Source organism: Perca fluviatilis, chromosome 12, assembly GCF_010015445.1.
Source record: "Perca fluviatilis chromosome 12, GENO_Pfluv_1.0, whole genome shotgun sequence".
NCBI classification, from domain to species: domain Eukaryota; kingdom Metazoa; phylum Chordata; class Actinopteri; order Perciformes; family Percidae; genus Perca; species Perca fluviatilis.
This window is the reverse complement of record NC_053123.1, coordinates 9,879,601-9,898,189: the sequence shown is the minus strand read 5'-3', so window position 1 is coordinate 9,898,189 and position 18,589 is coordinate 9,879,601. Positions and strand designations below refer to the sequence as shown.

Sequence of the window (18,589 nt, the reverse complement as noted above, 5' to 3'; positions counted from 1 at the left end):
ATGCAAGAGTATTTTAAAGCTTAGCATGCAGAACAGGAGTTGACTGTTAGATATGTCAATAGAGGCAGCATCAGATCCTGTGGAGAGATGCAAGACAAGGCATCATTTCTTTGTTAACAGTAAAGCTCAATCAGGAAACTCACCACTCTCCATTTGAGGACGTACTGGGTGATGTGAGCAGACGGTGGGGCATTCCACTGAATAGGGTGGGAGTTGGGTTGGTTTCCAGATTCAGTTATGATCACCTGAACGGGACGATTACCACCTGAGAGAGAGAGAGAGAGAGAGAGAGAGAGATAAGCAGTTATTCAGAACAGAACAGGAGCTTCGCTGTCTACTGTAAAGATATTATCATAATGTGATATCGAGAACAAATTTAACAGACAGGAGGAAGCTTTTACACTGTTGTAAATATCAAATATCTTAGTTAGATCTTAACGTTGGGAGGCAAACATGGCGAGATACCGGCTCTTCTACAATCTGAGAAATTTCAGAAACTTGCAGTTTTACATAAGCCAATTTAACAGTACATGAGTATTAGGGAGTGGGCAGCAGCATATTGCTGAACACAACACCGAAAGAGTGAGAGAAAACTAGCACGGCCCTGTGAGATTCCAGCCCAGATTTCAACAGCTGGGGAGAGGGAAGAAGCCCTTTGCCCTCCTTTCTCTTCTCTATTTCATCATGTTTCTAACCTTCACTATCCTCTTGCTGTGGAAATATTTCATTAAAAGTGAAAAAGTGCAAATATAGTGAACTAATTTCACAGGGAGACTGCTCCCTGTGTTAATGTTCTTTATTCCCTCATACTTTTCTTTGACATTTGTTCTTTAATCTTTTATCTCGAAACTCAGGATTTCTCCACTTTTGACATTACTGCAAACAGCAAACATAAAACTCAATAGGGTATAAGATGAACAATTCAGCAATCTTTATCATAAGGGCTTTGTCATGGAAACACTTGTACGGCCTCATGTGATTGACATGATTAGGTTTGATAAAACTCTTGCAGAAGCATCACAGAAAGGTATAGGACAAAGCTCTTTAAACAACATGGATCCAGTAAAAAAAAAAATGCTGAAACAACAAAAAGTTGCCTCGTTGAAAACGATAAAGCCAAGCTGATAACACAAAATCATGGAAGTTATCACCAGACAATGGACGGGACACACAAGTTGAATATATACTGTATATATAAAGAAAAGGCTTAGCAGAGAAAGAAAAAGGATATCGGCAGCAGCTCGAAATTGAAGTTTCTGGTTACTGGTTTCGGGAATGAACCAAATGGTATGGAGTCATCTTTAATGTAAACAGAAGTCATGTGGCAAGCAGACTCCTGACATAAGCTGCGCTGATAAAAACTGGTAGCTTCTATAAAGAACTGAGGTTTTCTAACCACTTTTCCAAATAGCAGACCTGTAATCAAAGTTTCTGAGCAAGTGGCTCGGTTAACCAGGAGTTGCTAGCAGATACACGAACCTCAAAAACAATCTGGGACCAATTACTGCCTATTACAGACCCACAGGCCACTGGCGAGGGTAAGGGTTACATCGAATCACATGTGGGATGCAAATGGAAACGGATGCACACTTGCAGTGGATGAACTGCATGTGTGCGCACACACGCGCACGCTAACACGCACACACGCACGCCCACGCTGCCACACACACACACACACACACACACACACACACACACACACACACACACACACACACACACACGCACACACACACACACACACACACACTCTCCTAGCATTACATACACACTTACAAGCACACACATACATGCAGACATCCCCCTTTACTTTGCACACACAGACACAACATTGATTCTTGATACAGACAGATGGACCGCAAAGTTGTGATAAGGACCACAGTAAAAAGGAAGTAATGTTGAGAGTCATCCTAACAATAAGAAATGCCCCAAAAGATTAAAGAGCAAATTACACTCCAGACAAGGCAAGATAAACGCAGACGGCAGAAAAGAAAACAAAAAAAAAAAATTTCTCAAAGATCTTATCAATCTAGTGCTAAATCTGAGACTTATCAACTTAAAAAATACTTCACTTGGGTTTTCCCATTTTTACCTTTTATGGTGTTTTACCCAGCCAACTGACTTAGAGTCTGGCTTTGCCTCTTACTGCCCTTAAATCTTTGCATGCTGTATTTTGTATGGCTCGCCAAACACACGCACACACACACACACACACACAGAGCAAGTTCACAGCTGGTTGCTATTATAGCCACTTACGGAGGAATAGTGCCCTGCATTTTCTATCTCCCGTCAACCTGCTTCCCACACAGAGCAAAAAAGTACTAGTTCAAATGTTCCTTTACATAAGATTTGTCAAACTTCAAATTCTGTTTCCATTAGCATAGCTTCACAGCCTCACTGATACTGTACATGTGCATCATTATTTTACAAATAATAAGAGGAAATTGGTAAGGAATGGGAACATAATTACATGTTGTTTTATTGGGGAATGCCATTCAAGAAGTTTAAGAACGTGGTCAGTTGTAATGACAAAGGGGGCAGAATACTAACAAGTCAACAACATAGTATGTGAAGAAGGGACACAGACCTATGCAGGAGACAAAAGACAAAACTGTGAGAAATTATTATCTTCTTCTATCTCATTCTAAAGATTGGTGTGCAGTGATGCTGTCTAGCCAACCTTGGTTTCAAGTCGGCAGGAATGACGTAACTTAACCATCAACCCTGCTTAATGTTGTGTAATGAAGCATGACTTTATTCTAAATGATACTGGCTAAGGGCTTAAACTCTAAGACATGAGGTTTAATTTAAAGTGCTTTCTAAAAGCCACAAAATTGAAAACTGTTGTTCAACAGGCTTTAAAGGTGTGTGCATGTGGTAGGTGTGTGTGTGTGTGTGTGTGTGTGGGGGGGGGGGTGTATACACACACGTGCACTGTGGTTTTTTGTACAGCTGTGGCAACAGCACAGGGGATGTACCACATGCTAGCAAGAACAAAGGCTCAGAGTAGGGGGTGTATCTGTAAAACAGGAAATCACACCCCCTATCATTTCTGTCTGTTTTACATCAAAGTCAAGGGCCTCATTTTCGAGGTGACTTAAACAAATAGGTTTCACTGCAGGAGTCAGAGTGCAATTTGTAAAGTTAGCTCACTTTACCATCAGTATTACCAAACACATCCTTACTGAGGATTAAATATCTATTTTACAGCTACTGTGGACATTTTGCCCATTCTTTATCATGTACAACGCCAGAATTTATATAGCCATCAACCTGGCTTTCCTATTAAGAGAACCAAAGCTTAAACAACTTACTACCACTAAAATGAGACGGTGAGAGGTGCCACCTAACTCTGTAACAGCAGTCAACCTAATAAAATAGTACAAGAGACTGAAACAGGACCAGGAGTCAAAGTGACAAGATCGGGACAGGACTTTTTTCTGAAAAAGTTGACTAGGTGGAAAAAGTTATAATTTTTCATTATAATAATGATAACACACTAATGTTTCTGGGCGGGAAACTCTACATGTAAGTTGATTTGCAACATTTCCCAGCAAAGCCTTTTACAACCTAATGTCAGAGGCATAGTTTCAATAGCAAAATCTCTTGATGGCTTGACAATTTCCTTACGTTATATACACACTACATTGCTGAATGCATGTTTAGCATCTTACCAGGGTAGGACTGCTGGGGCTCGCAGCTGAGCTCTCCAATGCCGTTGCCATAGCAATAGCACTTGTACATGATTCCTTGGATGACTTTATCCCAAGACTCTCCGATCTTATAGAAGGCCCTCGTCTCCGGCTCCTGGCACTGATCTGAGGGCAGAGTCACATAAAACCAGGTAATGCAACAGGGGTCACTGGAGCTGGCACTAATGCTTCTCTCCTCAAATATGCAACGCAGACGAAAACCAGTAGATAAAAAAAAAAAAAAAAAAGGATTAGACTAATACAAAGCTGAGAGTTAGGAAACACAGACAAAATGGTGCAGCCTGTAAGATGGTAAACTCACCAATGGCATCACACTTCCAGCGACCACGCCCCTGTCCAAAGCAGCTGCAGTTCATCGTGTAGCCCTCCTCATGTTGTTTGGTGAAGGTTTGGTTCACCTCATAGGTCAGACCATCTACAATACACTGGTCTGCAACAGACAAACAAACGCAAATATATGAAAACATGCAATGTCATGAAGGAGAAAATGTTAAATGAAACTACTTTTCTAAGTACTTCACTGCTTTTGCAAATCTGTTCTTGTGTGTCTGTGTGCGTGTGCGTGTGTGTGTGATGCAGGTGCAACTAAAGTGCAGGTAGCCAGTCTCACCTTTGACCTTTTGGCAGGTGAGTGATTATATCTCACGTGACCTTTCACATCTTCACTAATGTATTCTAATTGCACTCTAATTATTACTCCACACACATACAGACAAAAACACTGCCACGACAGCATCTCTCAATTACCTTTTCTTTCTCTATGTAACCCGTCTCTCGCTGTTACTATCACACAAACACACAAACACAAACACACACCTTTAATCTGGGAGTAAGCAACACAACTCCATTCCCCTCTGCCATTGCCGATACAGGTACATCGCATCATGTGTCCCAAAACATCGTGCCGTTTGTCCCATTGATCTCCCACGCGGTACATCACCCCTTCATTGGCCGTACACACTTCTTCATGGTCTAGAAAACACAGGACAAAACCAGTTACAAAAGCACATACTATACTGTTGTGATCTTCATTCAGTCTGACTTCCAGTTTGGACTTTTGGGCAAAAACTGGAACAAACCCATTCACAACTTTAGTTGAAAATACAAACCAAACTACACCACATTAAAGATGCATCCAAACACATCATACAAGCCTTGTTAGTAACACAAGCGGCGCGTACCGGCTTCGAGATAAAAGCAAACGAAGTATGATGAAGGATTCCCCTTGGAGATCACCGATTCTACCCTGCAATTACTACACACTATCACGTCTGTGGAGGATACAACCACCACAGAACACCTGTGTCCACAGAAACGAAGAAGATTTTCCTAAATCGAAAGCCAGAAACAGCTGTCTCGTGTTCTTGTGTGTATGAATGGCTGTGTGTGTTCTCCATATGTTTTCCGGTCATTAAAAGAGTGAGTAGTGTTTAATCAGGAAAGATAGAAAGTTTGTGAATGTGGTTGGAACAGGCAAAGACCTGTCCTATTTGTGTGTGTGTGTGTGTGTGTGTGTGTGTGTGTGTGTGTGTGTGTGTGTTCTAAGTACCTCCCTGCTTTGCAAATCTCTCACTGTTTGTGTGTGTGTGTGTGTTTTAAGTAACTCCCTGCTTTGCAAATCTCTCACTGTGTGTGTGTGTGTGTGTGTGTGTGTGTGTGTGTGTTCTAAGTACCTCCCTGCTTTGCAAATCTCTCACTGTGTGTGTGTGTGTGTGTGTGTGTGTGTGTGTGTGTGTGTGTGTGTGTGTGTGTGTGTGTGTGTGTGTGTGTGAGTAGTAAGAACATGTTAATGGAATTTGACTGTTGAACAGAGGTTCTTCACATTACTGGTTATTTAAGTGCATATTCTAACCTCTTTTGTTGAGTGTTGACCTGTATCTACATTTAAGGAAGGAGCAAGAGCAGCAGCAGAGATTACAATGGTGGCAAAAACTAGCATTTATTATTAAAACACATGAGTCAGTTGCAGACTAAGTGACATTTCTTAAATGATGGTGCTGTAGAGCTAAAGGAGCAGACAAAGCTGATATGCATGCATGCCCATGTGCATGCATATCAGCATCAGTTTAACTCTCCATATAGGGTAGGGAGGTAGAGGTGGAGATAAAGAGCAGATCTGCTGTCTTGGAACCCAGCCCGGACTTTTCCTGCCAGGCAGAATCTGGACGAGAGCCAGACCATCTGGTTCCTGGGAGTAAAGATCGTTTGGACTTGGTTTGGTGGCTATGAACAAAGGCTGTGGCTTGGGGCCGAAATAAAGGGGACATGGTATAGAATAGTCCTGAAACTGGGCAGTGGTTTAAGATAGGTTAATGTAGCAATTTGAATGAGTATGTGCGGGTGAACTAAATGTAATCCAAAGGATGCTATATTGTAAGTAATCATAACAATCTTTCTCTTTCATATTCAATTAAATTTTATTGTCATTGACATAATGTGCAACGACATATGTACATATGTAACGAAATGTCGCAGATGAGACATGTTTGGTCTAAAAATCATTATTTAAAAAAAAAAAAAAAAAAAAGGTATGTGATACATGTTATATAAATGCAGTCCAAGCTAATATTCCTCAAAGCCTTAGTCAATGAATAAAATCCAGGTTTTTCCAGTATGGCTTGTGTTCAAAATGATTGGAGGCCATGTCTGGGTGTGTTTTTACCCCATCCTTTCCAGTTGACTAATAGCTGAAGGATGATCTGGTGTTTTTCACAATTTAAAGTTTAAATTTAAAAGTCCGTTCTCCAGACATGCTTTATAACTGCTTCAAACTGTTAAACCCCTGATTGTGAAAAGGGACTGATGAACAGTGTCATGTTTTTGAGTGTCACAGAGGTAGAGAGAAAACAGTGGATCTAATCATGTAAATGGTGCAGTTAGCATAATGGAGGTGGAGACCGTTGCACTGCCATCCCAAGAACACATGGCAGACACCAGATAACCCTATCCGGCATCTTCCCGGAAGATTGCCACAGGTGGAGCAGAAGGGGCTCCAGACTATTACCGTCCTTTAAAACACAGCCATTAACATCTCAAGTACCTTGTTTGTTTTGACAATCCCTGTGAAGTCATTAATGTCAGTATCAAAGACCCCCTGGTGCTTTAATTGCTGGACTGACACTCTGACACTGGCTAAAGGGCATGAATGCTGTTTTTTTTTTTTTTTTTTCTCTTTAAATCTTGACAGGGTATTGTTAACGACGGGGTGTCGGCCCAAAGGTGGGTCCCAGGGCTGAAGAAAGCATAAAAGAAATTCTGAAGAAAATTATAGCTTTAAAAAAAAATAAAAAATAAAAAGAAATCGTAAAAATCAGTACAAACCACCATCCCATTACATTTGATGTACTTGTTAATCACAAGGAGGACTATTCCATAGGCTATTTTCATGCACACGTGTCAAGTCTTAACTTCTGCACACAGCAGAACCCTTTGACTTCAGATCAGAGTTAAACAAGTTTCAAATATTTGAACTTTTTAAAAAGGATCCCCCATCTGTCGTGCCACAGTGCATGCAAAAATACAAAAGATAAGTTCTTATGAGATAAAATAAATCCAGCGCTTCATGTTTCTTAGAATTCAAAGACTACTTTATCTTAGATTAATCCTATAAATGTTTCCATTGTGTACTATCGACATTTTACAGTCTGCTGCCAATCTTCTATCGGTTTACCATGAAGTCTACTTTGATGTAGACAGCAGTAAGAAGGATTTCCTTTAAATTAAAGATTCCTATTTTTTGGATATTGATATTGTGTCACTACATTTGACTGCACTCAAACTAAACATACACTAAATTCATGCAAAGCCCAAGATACTGTAAACCTCAGCGTCATCTTCAGTTAGGTTTAAAGATATTAGCTAGCTAGGATCCGCCTTTGTTGGTATGTTGGTATCATCATTACCATTTCATTATTCCTTCACAGACATGAGTGCAGTGTCAATGACCCCCTAGTGTTTCACTGGCATCAGCCTCTTTTGTTACCCATGGAGACTTAATTGACACCAATACAACGCATTTCTTACAAGGCAATGTCCTCAATGTGAATTTGGCTACAGTTTAAATAAACATTGTAAGAACTGTAAATTTGATTTTGTCTGTGCCAACAGCCCTCACTGCTTTTTAACATCACTCTGATAATAGCTTTTATGTAAATTTAATAAGGTTACACATCAAATCTTTTCATCCTCAAAGAATGGTCTTAATACAAAGGCCATGGTATCTCGTTGATTCAGACTGGGCGGAGATACATTTTATTTAAGACTGGGAGGGACATTGCAATTAGCCGTGCTAATCACGTTGGTGGCCCCCATGGCTAGCAAACTTTGTTGAAAAACAAACATTTTGAAACTGATGTGAAGAATGTAAAAAGGAGCTTTAAAAGTTCAATTTTTTATGGGATTTTGAGTGACATTTTAAAATTTTGAATTTATTTAGAATAGTATGGCCTAAATCTGCTTTCAGAACCACACAACTTCAAACAACACCAACACCTCCAGCCCCAACATCTCTGTTCCCTTCTTTTCCTCTCTCTCCCCAACACATGCAGAGACTTACCAGCCATAGGACAGAACCCAAAGCGTTGTTCTGCATCATAGTCTGTTGTGGTGCCGCACCACTTCATGCCGTCTCTACGTCCATCTGCAGTACAGTCAGTGTAGTTTCGGCCATTATAGAGGTAGGGGAACTGGCACAGAGCACCGTTAGAATTACCGCCTCGGGTTGCCACAATTACTGTTAAAAAAAACAAAAACAAAAAAAAACACACACACACAACCATATAAATTGTAATCACTATGAGTTAACAATATCCAAACCCCAATACAGCTCCTGTTTTTACATTTGCTTCGCGCCCCCCCAGAAGTTAAATCTAGCAAGTGTTACGTATCTGAGAAGATTTTTCTCAAGAAAGACTTGCCACTGTTTGTCTTTCTGAACAGTAAAATGAAACAACCTACTCTCTTTTTTTCAAATGTCAAAATGATATACAGTACTTTTAGGTACACCAGTGTGTGTGTTACATTAGAGCATATTAGCTGGACAACAGCCAAGAGATTCACAGAAGTAGCCTAACATTAATTAGCTGCAGATGAGTGCATTTTCCAGCACTCTTCCAAATAAAGGTTGTTATATAAGAACAATTGCTCATTCCTTGTCAACAACCAATTTAAATTGGAAATTCCTACACAATTCCTGCCTTTAATAATAGGCAACACATCTACTCACCATGCTTCTCTGTACAGAAAGAATATTTCTGGTCTCTCTCATAGTCGGAGGAGGTGGAACACCAGAGCTGTCCATCACTGTGTCCATCCGAGATACAAGAGTGGTAGGTCTTCCCCTTGTAGACAAAGGGAAACACACAGGGCTGACCTCCAGAGTTGCCACCATACACTGGAGCTGGTCCATCTGTGTGAAAACAGAAGCACACACAAATACAGTAAATACGACTAAACATATCATTTTGCGCTCAAAATGCACATACAATTATGGCCACTGTTGATGAATGCTGTAAATTTGTAAGGACAAGGAAATATCTCTTACCCCACTGTTCACAGCTGACTCCATTGCCAAGACAGGTACAGATCATCTGCTTGGTTCCCTGGTTCTTCATCCAGCGCTGGCCGATGAAGTACGACAGTCCTGCATCTGTCCGACAGGGTCCCTCCTGGGCATGCTCAGGCAGAGTGGCAGGCTGGTAGACTGCAGGCTGGATGTTAGTGATCACACGAGAGCCAGTGCCTGGAATGTAAAGTTGGATCCAGGTCAGGGGTAGCTATGTTATCATATGAGAACTTCCCAAATTAAAAGATCAAGTGATAATGTAACTCAAACACAACATTTGAATTCAGTTAAAACAAGAATAAATATCTCTGAACATGCAACTGTCACTTGAAGAAAAGGTCTATACATGACTTCAGCTGAAACAACATACAGTTATGTGTGTCATACTGTATAAATGTACACAATTAAATATATATCTGGCTTTTATTTCGACTGAAAGAGGACTGCACAGGGTTATTAACATGTTCCATTTGAGTTTTTTACTGTCCCCGAGTGACAACGAGCATACATTTCTGTCTCACACCCAATAATCACTTTAAGCACATTTCTCCCACTGACTTTCCCATGATGATGTATTCCTCTTCATTTCCCTGTTCCCCTTCTCTCTTTTTCATGAGCTCATGGTCATGAGTTACAAGACACATCTTTCTCACTTCAACACTTGGACACTAGGCACTTCTTATCTCTCCCTCCTCACAGCATCTGTCTCTGGTATACATTCTTCTCTCCATACAGAGAGCAGGAGGAAAGAGACGGGGGTATTATCATTTCTCACCCAGGCCAGTGGTGTGAAGTGAAGCATGTCGCTCACACTTCCACTCCCCTCGGCCGTTCCCTGTGCAAAGACACTGGAGCGAGTGGCCTCGGGCGTCTGTCTTGGTCCAGGTATCTCCAATACGGTGGGAGGTCTGAGTATCCTGGTCGTTACAGCGATCTAGGAGAGAAGTGAATGAGAGGAATTAATAAGAAATAGATGGAAACTGGGAGACAGCAACGTGGCCCTTTTGGGTGGGAAACTTTTAGGTTAATGTGCAGAGTGCATGTTTAAAAGCCTGCAGTGGTTCTGTGGGGAGAAGTTCCTCCTGGCCTCCAGCTGTTTCCATGTTTGTGCCTTGAGACTTTGTTAATAACATGCATGATAACAATGTATTGATTACCTCCACTACAAACGTGCAAGGCCACCCTGAAGTCTTGCATGCAACAGCAAGCCAACAGGGAATAACATTCCGTTTCACCCGTTACATCAGCCAGCATCATTAAGGATGCAAGTGCTGGTCTTAATTGGAAACACAACTGGTAAACAATTCCTCAACAGCCTGTTAAAATCTTCCAACAAATCATAAGATACGCGGTTAGCTAGAGAGTAGGGAAAAAGGAAACATACAAAAATTTGGGAGGTGATAGTTCGTTAGATGGAAGAAATAAATCAAGGTTTTTTTTTTTTACTTCTGGAGGTGCATGTGATGCGTCCACTTCCCTCTCCCAGACAGGTGCAGTCCACCACCATCCATCCCTGGTACGGCTTCTCCCATGTCTCCCCAACAACATATGATGTTCCCGCCGAGTTGTCGTAGCAACGCTCAGCTGCAGGTAACAGAGACTCATGAGCTACTAAATTTTTTGTACGAAACACTCAATACAAAAATACCCTAAAAGTTAAGTCTATTTATTAACCGCCTGTAAAACATAGGAGAATGAATAATAAATAATAATGATAATCAATCATCCTAAATATACTGGCTATACAGTCGTCGGTTAGTCAGCGGCTGTCTGAATGACTCACCGACAGGTTTGCAGGTCCACTCTCCCTTGCCGTTACCCAGACAGACACACTCCAACATGTAGCCTCCCGTTTCGTGGGGTCTCCTCCAGGTGTCACCGATCTTATATGAAGCTCCGCCCTCATGACAGCGGTCTGGGTTGACAGAAGGGGAAAAGGATGATTTTAGACAAGAGGTCCATATGCCTGGGTGTGTTTGCACAAATAGAAATCAAAAGGAAACGAAACACACACTCAAGACATTTCTCCCATTATCTAACCACCCGGCTAAGTGCTAACAGCTGCACAGCACCAGTTGCTAATCAGCTGTGGAGAATATGGATATTAACCCGTTTACTGGCCTCAGTCTGGCAGACCAGGATATACACAGAAACACTGGAGCTTGGATGTTTTGTCTGTGGTTAGAACAGTTAATGGCAGTGGGGCAGCTCCTTGTAGAGCAGGCACTCACAGAAAACACACACACACACACACACAAAACACAAACTTACTGCCGATGGTGCAACTGATCTTGCCCTTCCCTGATCCAATACAGGTACAGTCCCAGATCATGCCATCCTTGGGTCTCTCATAGGTTTCTCCCACATTGTAGGACTGCTGGTTGATCTTATCGAAGCACGTTTCCTCTGCTAGAGAGAGAAAACAACGGAAAAGGGGTATTTTGTATGTTTTTGTTAAAGGATGAGGGAAATTAAGATGGATTGGTGAGGGAAATTATGCAAAAGATGTGATTTCTGGACACGGTTTAAAAAAAAAGAATGAGACCAATAAACACATACTAACCTTCAGGTTTGCTTTTACACTTGATGCCAGCGATTCCATGGCAGGTACAGACCAGAGTACTGCCCAAATACGGCCGTTCCCACTGGTCATTAATACCATAGAACTGACCGTTTTCTCTACAACCATCTGACAGGAGAGGGGGAAAAAAAGAGAACAGAAAACAAATACAGCTGATGAGACTTTGGTACAAGCTAGAATCAGGCAGCAGGAGGTCAAATAAAATGCACCTCCTCCCCTTGCTCCTACACTGAAAATACACACATTGTAGGGAAAATGTGAACGAAAGAAAACCCACTCCACCCTCACACACCCACAAACACTGTACCTGCTTACCATGTCCTTCTTCAAAATGGAAAGACAAATGAAGACACTGGAAAATGGGCTATCCCTGACCATAACTACAAAACACAGACCAGTAAAACACAGACCAGTATCAAAAGACAAAAGGTTTGTGCTATCCCAAAATAAGCATACCCTAAATAAGAATAATCACTTTATTGTGGGACAAGACTCCACCCATGTCTGTGAAATTGACCCTGGATGTGTTGACTTGACTTCAAAGGCCCCCAGGGCTGAGTAATAAATCAGTTGCACAGAATGGAGAATTATATCCACCTTTAGTCCCCCCCCCACACACACACACACACACACACACACACACACACACACACACACACACACACACACACACACACACACACACACACACACACACACACACACACACACACACACACACACACACACACACACACACACGGCATGTTCTTTGTTAACATCTCATGACTTTTTTTGCAACTTTAAAAAGTGAAAGAAGAAAGACTTTTTATCATTTTTTTCCTCTCTCTCTCTCTCTCTCTCTCTCTCTCTAGGTTAAACCAGTGACTCAAAAATCAGAGATCAACATTTATTTATGCTTTTTGTGGCGTTCACATCAGTCACAAACCAAAATGTTTGGGTACCCAATCGTTTTTATTGTAAAATAATAAAACACACCCGAGAGACTACAGGGACACGACCTGAAAAGAAGTGTCCTGTTAGGTATGACTTGACTATATGTACATGTTGCTTTCCATCTCAACTAACATATCAACACACGATCGAAATGAACAATAATTTCATTATTTACCCTCAAACTCTCTGAAGTTCTGGTTAAGGAACAATTTACTTCTACACGAAATCACTCCTGTGACTAATAACTTGATATAAAGAAAAAACACTTACCCTGAGAGACTGAGGGGACCTGATGCTGCTGCCCTTGTCTCCGAATCCTGTGCGTCCCTCTGGGCATGCAGTTCACCGCGCTCCCGATACAGAGCGCAACCAGCACCCTGGCTATGGTGCTGCCGGACATAATGTTTAATGCGAGTTTACAGGTGCTCCTTGTGCAAAGTTTATTTCACTCAGGGACGGAGAGAAGTCGGTTCCAGTGCAACTCTTATTTTCTGCCGCGCTCCTACCTCCCAGATAACTCCGCTCCTCTCCTCTCCAGTCCGCGGCCCCAGTGTGCAGGTTACCAGTCTGTGGGAGTGATTTATCTGGGCATGGCTTAGTTTCAGCCGGAGGAGGGAGGTCCAACAAAGAGGCCGACTACCCACGCAGCACGTAGCCTATAAGAAGTTAGGCGGACAAACTTTTACGAAACAAACATGGTTACAAGTTCCAGGCCATAAGCTCTTCCTCCTACTATTTTCTTTTTAAACCATAAGGTAAGACAAAAGTATTATTTTAGAAATGCCATGCTTGTCTCCATGCAACCTGCAACACTGAAGTGGCCCTAAACAAACTTGAAAATGTCTTTGAACTCGTGATGAGGCAACGCCCCATTAGCAGATTTGTATTACCCCACCTGGTTAAAACTGTAGGGCCCTGGGCCCTGCACATCTACTATACTGTATCTACTGTAAAGGTTCTGGGGTTAGGACCCTGTTGGCCACAGGGGTGCAGCCCGGCTGTCCTCTGCTCTCACTCCCTTGAAATTTCATCCAGGGAGAAAATTAAAATCCACCATCAGTAAACTCAAACCTCCTATAATTGTAGGCCTACTGTTAGTCACTTATACAACCAAATGCCCAAATTGTTTCTGAAGAGTCCCAGGTGTGCCCTCTTGGGACAATTCACTACATTTGAAATACAATGTAGAACACAGTGTTGTCTTTCACTAAAAGGAAAGCCTCTCCCACTTAATTTGAACAAATTCATACCTAACGTCAAATATCGAGGGGTCTGTGTCTTCATTGCTATGTGATATTGTCATTGAGTGTTAAGCAGCACAACCTTGCTACAAGGCATTGATGTCATGCATTATATTGGCCTATAGGTTTTATACAGTCAGGGTAGTGATCTGCAGGAATTAGGTCAATGGCGTCATTGTCTGGAAAGTCTCCAGTAGCGTAAAGTTTCAATGTCTGGAAAGTGTTTATATGTCCAGAAATGATTCTTCGGTGAGCTGGCTAACTTCTGTAATGTGCAAGTCAAGAGATCAACTTTCTTTTTCTCTCTCTTTTACTCTCTCTGGCTCGCTCTCTGTCCTTTCTTATCAGTTGTAATCAGTTGTTCCTTTTCTCCTGTGCATGGATCGTTGTCCTTGGCTCATTTTAAAAGTCTTTAAAACCTTATAAAGCAAGAGGAGTGCTCTTCATCTGTCCCTTAGTGACTGTTTTGTTCAGTACTTCCATGTGTCGCTTAGTGGGAAAAGCCTTGTGTACATTTAAAGTTTATTCATTTTTTAGAAAAGCCACTTAGTTAGGCATTTGTGTTTGGTTTTTGCAATTGGAATATTAATAAGGTTCCTTTACCATTATCCTTTTGTCCTTTTTTCTACATTTTGGTATCCTTTTCTGTTATATATATATATATATATAATATAAAATAGTGACCACTTTGTAAATGGAAACCTACAGCAACACTTCAATTTTGCATGAGTGCAAACTTCCTGCCAAGTCACAAGTCTAGTCACTTCTAAACATTTTTGAGGTTGAAACAGTCATGGTGAGTCCCTAAATTTCTCTTCAATAACAGAAACAGTTGTTTTGAGTCCATCTTGGAGCAATGGATGCATCAGCCAAGTTTTTAAAATAAATGCCCCACGTAATGATGATGCAGACACTTCGATACAGTCAAACAAAAACAAAATCTTCAAGCAACCCGCTAGATCGTCGTTGACACACTACATGTAATGTGCGCTTCACATAAAGCACTTTCAGAGCGATCCATTCCTGACAAAAATGAAAAACTGCACACTGGGTGTCATTATTTCCTCTGCGATGCCATGAGCTCAACTGTTACAGCAGTAAACCAGATTAATCCTCAGTCAGCTGGCAAATCAAGTCAATCAAGCCGTAGTGAAAAGGGAGTGCAAGCTCCCTAACTCGGGCCATGTGGGTTATCTTATGTGTGTCAGGAAATCTACAGCACATTTTCAGGGTGTTAGAGAGATTTTGTGTTGGCATCATTTGCCTCTACCGTGACATTCGTGTTCACACAGTCTCTTATTGAGCATTTGCTCCGCACAAAATGATGCAGGAGGAAATGCCTCCTTGATATGCCATTGGACTCATCTGTTGCATTTTGTCCCATGCATGGGAAATCTGTTGGCTGGAATGTGGACATGCCATAACGCTGTCTGTGGTTTCTTCTCTTTGAAACCAAGACAGAGAAGATTGATAAAACTCAAAGACTCAACAATTGTATTCCTGTCTGTAGGAGTAGTAGGTCGGAGTCCTTTTATTTAAAAGGATCCATGCAGGTGACCCTGACTGAAGCCCTGCATTCACATTTTGTGAGGGTACATGTTTTACAATGTGTTCAGCTCAAGAAGTGAGGAAACATCACTTCTGAGCAGAGAAGCCCCACATGTGTTTTCAGTTACAGACTAACAGTGTAAATGCAATCTGCTTGTCTATCTGTCCGCATATTCAACTAATCTTCCTCTGATAGTTAACAGTACTTTATGGTCTTTCTTTCCATTCATCTCCTCTCTTCATCTATATATGGACATGTTTGTCTGATGGCAACATCACGCAAAGGTGAAGAGGTGAAAAGGTCATCTGATACTACTGACCGCAGTTTTACACCTCGAGTGCATTTCTTATTATCCGTAGAGGCATTGACAATGTTGTGTTTCTGTTTTGAACTTGAACTTAGAGCTCGTGACAACAGAAAATTGCAAAATTTGGACCGCACAGGGATAATCAGCCTCGGGCCTCATAGCATAGGAGAGGAAACTACATCATGCCGTAATAATGAGGTAATCATATCAGTCTAATGTAGTGAGATAGTTATGTTACATTAAAATGCAGTTATTCACTGAAACCAACTGAAAGCGCTAACCACTAGATTTAATACTTCCACTGGGTGGTGGCTTGTTTTAGTGCTCTTTGATTTTTTTCATCCATACTTTGACATTCCAAGTATGTCAAAAAACTGGGTAAAGTAGCTTTTTCACCGTCATTTATTTACAACAGTTCCTAGTTTTTTTACTCCCTCACACTACTACCACCAAAGTCAAATAATTTCCCTGTGGTTACCATCTCTATACCACTTCAGCTACTGCAATGCCGGGATGAATGTTGATGAAGCCGGAAATCCCAGTTTAAAGCCATTATCTGGTTATTGTGCAAGCTCGCTGTGGCTGCACATATAAATATACAACATTCTTATGGTTATAAAGCCTGGTTTTAAGTGGTAATTTGCCATTAAAAGTGAATCACGCAAGATGGTCACAATGAAACCTGCGACAATCATTTCCTGTATGCAGCTTGGTCACGTTGTTGAGACAGTCACAGACACAAAACAGACTTTTTCTCCATGTGACTTTAGCTTCTCTGCATTAAAGGGGCTGTACTTGATAATCAGAACAAATAATATACAGTAATATAGCAGCAAACAAATTTTTGCTTTGTAAATATATAATTAGATATTAAAGCGTGCCTGAGATGAGAATGAAGTCACACTCCCTCTGTTATAAAGAGCTTCTCTGTTCTTTGTTTGCATGGCCGTGAAAAAAATGCAGGTATTTTACGTATTGGGGAACGGTCTATGAGAGCCGTATGGAGGCTATCCCAGTCTGCTGGTTTTTTGGGGGGGTTTTTTGTATTTCGAGTACAGCCACTTTAAACCTTACACTGTGCTTTTGTTGTACAGCATATACAGTGTATGATTGTATGAAACAATGTACAGATTTCTTTGTATTTTGTCCCAAGTCAACTTCTCAACTTGGATTTAGCAGAAAGCTTGCAGACACTGGAACAGATACAGTCATGTTTTGGATGTTAGGAAAGATCCTGAACTGGAAGGAAAAGAGTAGAGAAAAGTGAGAGGTCCGAGAAAGTGCATGAAAGAAATTGGGAATTGAAAGTATTGAGTTCAGATGGAGATATGAATAATAAGAGACAGTGGGTGTAGTGAGTGAAATAGAGGCGACGTGATGCGAGTGAATGGAGAGTTGAGAAACTTTCGAAGAGCTAGTTGAGTTTTATGCTGATGTGTGGAAATCTAACTGTAACTTTGTGATTGCAACACACTCAGAACGATCATCCTGAGAAACAGGACAGCTGTGAAGTCTATGTACAGCTGCTGCACAATTTTCATCCAACTTTTTCTTTCTAAGCCCCTCTCTTTTTCAAATCCTCTCAAAATGTTACTCTTTAGGTGCTGTCTGACCTTACTGTCTTCCTTTCTTCTCTCCCCCTTTCTCACTGTGGTTTAGCACCATGTGGTGTCCTTGCACTGAATAATTGGCCAATTCCTCACATATTATTGCAACATCCCAGAGCAGTCTCCGCTGGCTTGTTCTTCTCGTCTTACACTATTCTTTTCATGCCTTCCTCTCATACAGGGTTTTCCATTTTTTAAATGTCTTGCATTCCTCTATCTGACCCCCTAACGGCATCTTTAATGTTCTGATGTTGTCTCCATGTGTCCATTCCGTTCACTTTTAGTAGTATGTTTGCTGTCATGGAAAAAAAAGGAAAGTGCATTAGGTTTCCGCAAGAGACCTAGTTTACAATGCCATGCACTTTACCACAGTTGGTCTGTATAGTTGTGTCCAATTTCAGGGTCAGCCTTTTTCTAGTCAAATTTGGATCATAGTATCCTCGATATTTTTCTAATGTTGAACAGTCCTCATCTACTTAACTGAAAATATAATCATGTCACATAAAACCGGTCTTATGGAAGTCATTGGTGGATAGATTCCATTAACTTGACCGATGAAGATGCCTCGAGTGGATGTTAAAACAAGACTAAAGCTGCATCGCATGTCGCTTAACCCTCGTATTGTCTTCCCGTCGACCATGCACTTGCCTGTTTTTAAACTTTGCCTGTTTATAAAGCATAAAGTAGCCAATAAATGTTCACCCAATTCTGTGTTACATCTTTTTGACCAACTTCATAACTTATTACCAATAGTTTTACACTTCTTTATGGAATTGATGGTGAATAAATCTCATTTACATGAAATGACGCCTAATTATTGAGTAAAATAAGTAGCAATTAGGAATTATCTTGACTACTAGTTAAGGTCAGAGAAACATATGTTTATGGATGATCACAGATTTTCTCCCGGGTATACCATAACAGTAGTGATCATCAATTAGCGTATGGAACCATCCATGTTATTTTTAGGAAATTTGGTTGAAAAGAAAGCCATGTTTCTGACATTTGAAAACGGGTCAAATTTGAACAGAGGACAACAGGGGGGTTAGATTGCAAGCCCGACTCCTCCACTTGCCTCCCTTCCTGAAGTGA

At 41.1% G+C, this 18,589-nt stretch overlaps 1 protein-coding gene across 3 annotated transcripts in view; it reads right to left on the bottom strand.

Moving 5' to 3' along the window:
- Positions 1–13,369, bottom strand: part of fn1a (fibronectin 1a) — a 32,806-nt gene extending 19,437 nt beyond the window's left edge. For 2 of the 3 annotated variants that reach the window (XM_039817800.1, XM_039817801.1), the window contains exons 1-13: positions 13,064–13,368; positions 11,840–11,965; positions 11,548–11,685; positions 11,060–11,191; positions 10,723–10,860; positions 10,052–10,210; positions 9,256–9,453; positions 8,938–9,120; positions 8,269–8,445; positions 4,530–4,685; positions 4,015–4,143; positions 3,675–3,818; positions 144–265 (exon numbers count right to left, since the gene is read on the bottom strand). In XM_039817800.1, the coding sequence (XP_039673734.1) occupies positions 144–265; positions 3,675–3,818; positions 4,015–4,143; positions 4,530–4,685; positions 8,269–8,445; positions 8,938–9,120; positions 9,256–9,453; positions 10,052–10,210; positions 10,723–10,860; positions 11,060–11,191; positions 11,548–11,685; positions 11,840–11,965; positions 13,064–13,193 (1,932 nt within the window). In that variant the 5' untranslated portion in view covers positions 13,194–13,368. Of the gene's footprint in view, positions 1–143; positions 266–3,674; positions 3,819–4,014; positions 4,144–4,529; positions 4,686–8,268; positions 8,446–8,937; positions 9,121–9,255; positions 9,454–10,051; positions 10,211–10,722; positions 10,861–11,059; positions 11,192–11,547; positions 11,686–11,839; positions 11,966–13,063 lie in introns of all 3 variants that reach the window. The other variant, XM_039817802.1, reaches the window with a different exon arrangement.
- Between the last annotated feature and the right edge of the window lie 5,220 nt (positions 13,370–18,589).